General features: G+C 35.3%; 1 protein-coding gene across 1 annotated transcript; it reads left to right on the top strand.

Annotated features, from left to right (window-relative positions):
* Positions 1-245: 245 nt before the first annotated feature.
* On the top strand, positions 246-7,604 carry LOC121389172. The gene has a single exon (XM_041520778.1). The coding sequence runs from the start codon at positions 902-904 to the stop codon at positions 3,821-3,823; it is 2,922 nt and encodes a 973-aa protein (XP_041376712.1). The 5' UTR covers positions 246-901; the 3' UTR covers positions 3,824-7,604.
* Positions 7,605-8,861: the final 1,257 nt, after the last annotated feature.

Raw genomic sequence — 8,861 nt, 5'->3', positions numbered from 1 at the left:
TAGCAGATTTCCTCTCTAAGACTATGTGTCAAAATTACCAAATGTTTGACATCCAATAACTGATGATGAATAAATCAATTTGCTCTAGTGGTGTCGTTAAACAAAACAAACTTCTTTTTTATTTTTTTTGGTTGTGATGAAAAATAGTAAAATAAGAGAATGAGTCCACTGAGATGATTTGATCCTACAACCCATGCATTAACATCAGGCGAGTTCTAATTTTAATATTTTTGGGGTAAGGCGAGTGTTGCCTTTGGCATAACAAAAATTGGGGCTCAAAGGAAAGCTAGTTTCTAATACTTTCTATCAAGTAACTTAGTTTATGATAAGTTTACTATTTCTTACATATGCAACGGGAAAGGCATGGTGGCAAACCTACCAGGTTGGGCACCATTGTATTTTTACTGGCAGTTGTCATCAATGTCTGATTTTGAGGGCACAATAGCAAGCAACAACAGGCAAGCACACCACTTGCTCCCATTACCGTGGTAAGTATACTGATATACAAACAGGGCTGCACTTAGCCTAAAACAATTGAAGGGGGAGGGGGCTAAAAAAAAAAAATCAAAGTATTCTTTAACTGAACAAAGAATAGATTTTCAAACAAAAAGGGTATGCAGAACTGGACTCAGTCACCACCATCCACCAGGTAAGTATGAGCTTGCTTTAGTCCACCAAGATAATTCACGACTGTATGGTCATTTAGTCTAGATTTGTCTTGATGAACTAGGGAATAGGTTGTATCATCATCTGAAGTATCACACCTCAGTATATACCTGGGTACATATTAAAGATGTAGCGATTAATAAGTAGCTCGACATCATAATATTTCTGTCAATGATATGAATCTAGATATGTGCATCATTATAAAATATGTATTTGTATTTTTTTTAGAGAAGAGATGGCATCTTCGAACTTCAATGCTTTGAAAGAGAGACTAACATTATTTCCACATTCATTTCTCCTAGATGAAATGAAGACACTGAAGAAGAAGAAAAAACTAAATATTTTGAATCGACTACTCTCTGAATACCAAACAAAAAACATTTCTCTGATAGAAATAAACCGAAATGATAATTTTATAAGCTTTTTGTTATGTTTGACTGAAGATGATGACTCGAAAGCAGACGAAAGAAACAGTGAAGTTCTCAAACGGGACAATACCAATATAGTAGCACGTGCAAACCACGTGCAATTTCTCATACGCAAAGGTGAGAGATTCGAAGCGGAAGAAGTTCTCAAGCAGTTAGAACATTCAAAGGAGAATGATTCAAATTACGACCGATCATATGCTGAAGCACAAGCAGAAATAGCTTACTGTTTATCTAGAATTTCGCCATCATTTTATTTTAAAGCTGTTGAGATTTTTCAATTTGTCAATGATAAATATCCTGAGGAATATTTGTGGAAATTTGGTGAAGCACTGACGCTCAGACGCTGTGTTTCACCAAACTGCTACACGGTGGATTCGAAACATGATGTCGCAGCAAACATCGTTAGGTGCAGCAAACTCCTTCTCGAGATTACAAAGTGTAAAGACAATCACCTTTGTGCTAGAGCTTGGGTCGAACTTGGTGAACTTAACAATTATCTTGCAAATGCTGTCACACCTATTGATAAAGATCGTCTTAAACAAGTGAGAAAAGAGGTGGAAGTTTTAGACTGGAAAGAGTGTTTTGTGCATGCACATAAATTATGTGCTGAAGACAATTTTGTTCTTGAAAGATGTGGCAAATATTTTAGATACTGTAAATATTTTGAATTATCTCGCAAGCTGCTAGAAAAGGCAATTGCTATTCACCCAACAGGATTTTCTCATCACCATTTAGCATTAACACTTAAGAAAATAGCTGAGAATGGAGTTCCGAGAGAACAAGGTGACATATTTCAAAGAACACTAGGGTATAGGCATGGGCGAGGGTGTGGGCGTGGGCGTGGGCGTGGGCGTGGGCGTGGGCGAGGGCGAGGGTATGACTATGAGCGTGGACGAGGAAGACAACGTGGGAATGGTAATTGCTGTCATGGCAACAATATTCAAACTACAAGTAATAGGCATGGACAGTTTAGATCATATGAAGAAAATGCCTTCATTGCTACTTCTACACCTATTAGAAGCAATGCAAACCAGCTTCAACATACACCTAGCACACATGAATTTAGAGGTCACCCAAAGAAGTTGTTTGGCCTTGAAGAGGACACTGAACATGTATATGTTGAACCACCAGATAGTATTGCACATTTCGAAGGACAAGACAGGTATCACAGAAACGCAGTTGAACACAGCAGACGTGACACATGGCCTCATTATGGATCATATGGTGATGGGTATAAACACGTACGTCATTATGCATCTCAAAGTGGCCATCGTAATAGCCAACAGGAGCTGCCACAAGCTGCATTTGAAGCCAATAGTGGGAATGTTGTTCCATGCATGCAGACTGCAGCATTGTCAAGTTCTGAAACTGGTTTGGAGTCTATGTTCAGAAACGTGTCACTTTCTGATACATTTCTGAGTCAGGAACACCATGACAACAGTTATTCCAAAACCAGATCTAACCGTAATACTAGTAAGCGTCTTCACAGCTATTTAAGAAGTCCACAACCAGGAGTGAATCTTTCCAAAGATGATCCACTCATACAGGACGCAATCTCCCATCTAAATAAGTCAGTACAAATCACAAACGAATGCAACATGAAAGCATTTCTGGATCTGGGCTATATTTATGTACAACAAGATGATAATGAAAATGCTGAGATAAACTTCAAAAAGGTAATCCAGAACTGTAAGGAAAACGGATCTCCATTAGACATGGTTACAGCGTGTGAACAACTTGGTCTTTGCTATTGGAGGATGATTAAAAATTCTTCTGGGGAAAAGGACATGTTAAACAGGAAAGTAGAATATTATCTGACATTGGCCATACGCACTGCAGCTGATATAGTTGCTGAAATACCTTGTTTGCAGATGACAGGTTATGAAAATCGGTATGCATTCCAAACCATCACCAAGCTGTTGAAAAACCAGTACAGCAAATCCAAAAACAAAACTAAACTAAAAGAGGTGGCACGTCTCTTTGAACTGCTTGGTAAATATAAAGAGAGTCTAGATTTTTATAAAGAAATTCTTAAAGAAGATGCTCATGAAGCCGACAAGATTGAATTCTGGAAAAGGGTAATTGATAATTATCTACGATGTGGCGACTTCACCAACGCAGTAACAATACTAAGTCTTCTACGCTGCACCAGCCTGGCTAATGATATCCCTTCTGATCTAGTGTTTCAGGTTTACCTTACAACTGCACATTACCACTTTGAGGACATTTGCCTAGATGATGCATACTGCTACTTACAAAGTGCTTTTAACTACAAGTTCGATTCTAGAGGCAAGGGAGAGGATGGTGGTTTTGACATAATGCTACTTTATGATGAAGAAGATAAGCATGTGCCTGCAGTTGCAAGTAAAATCAAAAGGGTCCTGGAAGGACACACTGGATTGGGCATCACCATAAATGTGGACGATGCTTTTGGTGCACAGCTGGAAATAAGTGCCTATGAGGACATGATGCAGGCAGTCAGAGTAATTGTAGTGATTTTAGGTCCTCAGCCCACTAGTCGGGCAATGATGCAGAGGATCGGCATGGCAAATGCAGTGCATTCAAGCCAAAAGAATATGACAATCCTCTGTGTCACAACAGAACAGAATTATCCTGTTCATGCACTAGCTTCTTTCAAAAATATGCCAGCTCCAGTTGGTCAAGAGTCAGAATGGGTCTTGCACTTCTTCTGCCTCATTTGTGATTTAGATTTCAGAAAAATCAAGTGACCAGTTAACAGCATTAATAACAGTAACTGTAAAGGTCAAAGGTTAGAGCAACCAGAACGCCGCATATAGATCAGCTCTCGGTAAAGTGGCAAATTTCTTCAGTATATAAAATAAATTGGAGAAAAATTATATATCTACAGATTCGTCATAATCTCGAGAATCCGGTGAGGCCGATATAATTTTGTACTTTTTGACATTTAATGACTTTTGAAGGATGTTTTGATTGTGATTTGTACAAAACAGAAAGTATGTGTTAATTATTATGTAACTACCACAAGCCCACTATTCCCAGTCATTATATTGTGGCAAAAGATGTTGAAGTGAATACAAGCTCACTACATGATCCAAGCTTGCCTTTATCAACTGTGTGATGTGACTACTACAGTTACTGACATGAGTATGACTAATGATAAAAAGCAGATGCTCAGTAGCAACTCTAACTCTGATTCGTCACCATATTCGATGTTAGGAAAACATACAGCATATAAGTTTAAACCTGGCAAGAAAAAGGTAAGAAGTACTGATGTTGAGAACACTTCACAGCTAAATTTGACAGTCTTCAGCATCAAACCCGGATGAAATGAGCATCATGGGAATGATTGCTAAAGAATTGAAAGAGATAGGCCTAAATGCAAAACAAACAGAACTACATAAAGAACTGGAACAAATGATAACAGAAGAGGACTTGAAAATAAATTTGGAACTTGTAAAAGAATTAAAAAAAAAAAAGTTTGATGCACAATTAGAAAAACTTGAGTTGAGAATTGGACACATCGAAATAGAAAACGAAACACTAAAAAAAGAAAACGCTCGACTAAAAAAGAAAAATATGGACATAAAAGAGGAAGCCAAAAGCGCAAATGTGGCCGCCAACATAGCCCTAATAAGAACAAACAACCTTGAGCAACACACTCGCAAAGACAGCATCCAGATATTTGGGGTCTGTGATGAAAATAAAAACGAAATGATCGAAGAAACTACAGAAAAAACAGTGCAGGTGTTAAACAAAATTGGAATGACAGTAACAAAAGAGGATGTCAGCATTGCACACAGACTGGGACCATTCAACATAAACAGACGCTGGCCAATTATTGCTAAGTTTGTTAAAAGAACCCACAAAACTGAAGCTATTTTAAATCGTAGAAAGCTCAAAGGCACCGGAATTGGTCTAAGTGAAGACTTAATGAAACAAAATTACACTAAGCTATATAAAGTAAAATCATGCGACAATATGGAATCAGACGGGACAAAAGATGGTGTGATCTATGCGAAACTAAAATCTCAAGATCATACAAAACGAATTATTAACATGAGTGATTGTGTGTCTCGGTATTGGCCTATGCGCAAGTAACATAAAATATCTTCAACGAGACAGAGACGGAGATGGATGGCGGGAGTCTTCTTTCCGCCACTGAAATATTATTACTTTACATCTAAATAAGTTTTTATTTGCTTATGTTTGTGTTTATACATATACATTAGCTTAAACTTGTAAATATATATTCCTGTACATACATGTATATACATAATGTGATCTAGGGAGTAAGGACAATTGCTCACCGGACAATTGCTCATCGGACAATTGCTCACCAATAAAGTGAGAAATAGGACAATTGCTAACCACAATAGCTGATTTGTTTATCAAATTTTTTTATATTTTAGGTTATGGTATGTGTGTAAATGGTTGGGTGGGAGTGGGAATCTCTGATATTATCAGTGGGTATGGTAACCTCAGTTTATTAAACACCTTTAAATAAAATAACAAAATTAATTCTAAATCAGCTATATTTTAAACAAGTTCAGCACATCAGTTCAGCATAGAAATGTCAGTACAAGAGTTCTTGAACAGCACATTATAGTTCAGCACAAATGAATATTGTGGGAGATATTCCGAAGGAAATCTCCCAGTCCCCTGTTTCCATCAGCAAAATCCCAACACAAATTCTGCAGTCTGCTTTGCATCTGCTGAGTGGACCTCTTCACCCTCTTCCTAGGTGGTTCACCTCGCTGATGTTGGAAGATGAGGGTGGAAACCAGTGCCTGGTCTTTGTGGAAACCAGTGCCTTCTAAAAATTCTGTTATTTTTTATTAATAAAATAATAAATAAAATTTTATTAAAAAAAAAACCCTAAAGGTGAGCAATTGTCCTATTTCTCACTTTATTGGTGAGCAATTGTCTGGTGAGGTACTGTCCAGTGAGGTATTGTCCAGTGAGCAATTGCCCTACATTCGTGATCTAGGCATACAATACGCCCTAGGGCTCTTTTTTTATTTATTTATTTATATTTTGACTTTTTCTTAGTTACAGTATTTCCACTTTATTTGTTACTGTTATTATATATATCTTTGCTATTATATATATATAATTATGTAAATATTAATAATCTGAAAGCCTGCGATGAAGTACTGAAGATGATAGGTAACTTAGACTTAATAGATATCTGGAGAGACCATAACCCTGAATTGCAAAATTTTACATGCAGGAGAAACACCCCATTAAAACAAGCCCGATTAGATTTGTTCTTGATATCGGACTCTCTAAACTCTGATGTGACATATTCAAAAATATACTGTGGGTATAGAACCGACCATTCCATGATTAGTCTTATTTTCGAATTCAGTGAAAAGGAACACCGTAATAACTATTGGAAATTTAATAACTCATTATTACAAAATAAAACGTATATAGCAACAATTAAAAAGATTATCTCGGATGTTAAATCACAATATGCAGCTTTAGTGTATAACATGGATGCTATGGAAATTATTTCATTGGAGGAAATTGATTTTCAAATTAACGATTAACTATTTTTAGAAGTTTTACTTATGGAAATTAGAGGAAAGACCATTTTGTATTCATCATATTTAAAAAAAGAATATAATAAACAAGAAGAGCAGTTAATCAAAGAAATAGAGAATTTAGAAAATAGTAATTGTCAAGACTTTGATACTATAAATTCTAAAAAGAAAGAGTTAGAACTATTGCGTCAAAAGAAAATGGAAGGTGTTTATATCGGATCAAGAGCTAAATGGATAACTGATGGCGAAAGAATCACTAGCTACTTTTGTAATTTAGAAAATAGAAATTTTATTAGTAAATCATGTCGAGATTACGAACGGTCTTCTCCGAGGATTGTATTTGAGTACAAATATTGACTATGGCTACGTTTATGCGATTCGGATGTGTTTTATAGTGTTTATGCATCACCATTCGGTCACTTACTTGATATTGTCTTTATGATGTCTTTGATTCTGTAAAAATAATCCGATATCATTGTTTTTACCAATGTCAAGTTTCTCTTTTTGAAGAGTATACTTTGAAAGTTGGTGCATCTTGCATCAGTAATACATCACATCCTCCTCACCTCATCAGGTGAGCAGGATCTAGATTGACACTTGATACAGATCTCCCACATTCAAAGCATCTTCTGAATTTCTGACAATGTTTCAGAACTATTCGATCAAAATTCTAGAGAAGATAGACTTTTAAATTTTCAATTAAAATTTTAAAAGCATTTAACAATGATTAAAAAATTCAAACTTCCCAAAGTATCTCTATTAGTTTGTGTATACTAAGTTTCAGAACTGAAGATTGACTTCAATTGTCATTGTTAAATTTGCATTTAAAATGTTTAAATTTATTTTTAAAAATCACTAATTCAATATTTCAACAAAAACAAATCTCCATTAGTTTGTGGACAGTTCCCCAGAGGATCATTTATCACATTTCAGAACAATCCAATCAATTGTGCTTGTTTGGAAATAAAAACTATTTGCCATACTTCTTTTTGAACCTCACCCTATTTTTACCATACTTCATTCATATTTCTAGGATACCAAGTGTTGTTCTTACTACATTAGACAGCCACTTAAAGCAGTTATTTAAAAAACAAAACCATCTGGGCGTTGATAGACAAACCTTTCCTTTATGTCCTTTCTTTCCCTTTCTTTTCTCCACTATATTTCTAGGATACCAAGTGTTGTTCTTACTACATTAGACACCCACTTAAAGCAGTTATTTAAAAAACAAAACCATCTGGGTGTTGATAGACAAACCTTTCCTTTATGTCCTTTCTTTCCCTTTCTTTTCTCCCTTCTATGCTCATTTTACTTATCCATCTTGACCCCCAGATCATTTAAAAAAAAAAAAAAAATGAATATGCTTAACAATCTAATTACAATTAGCTCCACTGGTTAATTACTATTACCTGTGGATTGAACAACACCTCGTTGGAGCTCATGTCCAGTTAACCTTTCATTCGACCAATTAAAACCTTACTTGCAAAATCATGTCAGTAATTTGAAAACATTCGGGGTTATGCCGAGGGTATATGAAATGATTCAGAAGAATTACAAAGTATGCCGGAAACTAATTGCAATATAAAATTTTACACAAAATTTGTTTCAAGACGAAAAAAATAAATCTGATTATACTAGTATACAATCCAGAGTTTATTACTGCACTTTCCCCCCTGTTTTTTTAATGTTGGAATAGACCAACAAGTTTGCCTATTGCATAAATAATCTCGCCCAATATTTTTAGAATTTGTATGCTCCCGAATAACTCTATAAAAGGCGAAGTGTAATTCGTGGATATTTAAATTGTTATTTATAGATGAAATGTCACCTGGACATGAGTCCACGCAATGCTATTAGATCTACTGGTAGACCAGTAGAGCTAATTTTAATAAGATTGTATGCTTGCGCAATGAATGACATCAAAAGAAATGAATGTAACTACCATATCTATCTATCTATCTATCTATCTATCTATCTATCTATCTATATATATATATATACCAATATATATATTTATATATATACATACATGTATATATGAAATACAATAAAAACTTTATCTAACAATTAGTTATACATGTACACACAATCATGTTATAATTTTATTGTTATTGTACATTGCAAGACCATGATTCAAGGCACTCCAAACTTGACATTGCCAGTGATCTGGGGTAATAAAAGATTTTTAAAAAAAAGAAGAAGAAAAAAAAAAGACTTCAAAGGAAAAGTTAATGGACGG

This window comes from Gigantopelta aegis, chromosome 14 (genome assembly GCF_016097555.1).
Source record: "Gigantopelta aegis isolate Gae_Host chromosome 14, Gae_host_genome, whole genome shotgun sequence".
NCBI lineage: Eukaryota > Metazoa > Mollusca > Gastropoda > Neomphalida > Peltospiridae > Gigantopelta > Gigantopelta aegis.
Note: the sequence above shows the minus strand (reverse complement) of the source record. Positions and strands in the feature narration are given on the sequence as shown.

Bases quoted from the DNA above. Each gene is read 5' to 3' on its own strand.
- LOC121389172 (XM_041520778.1), top strand. From the start codon at position 902: ATGGCATCTTCGAACTTCAATGCTTTGAAAGAGAGACTAACATTATTT.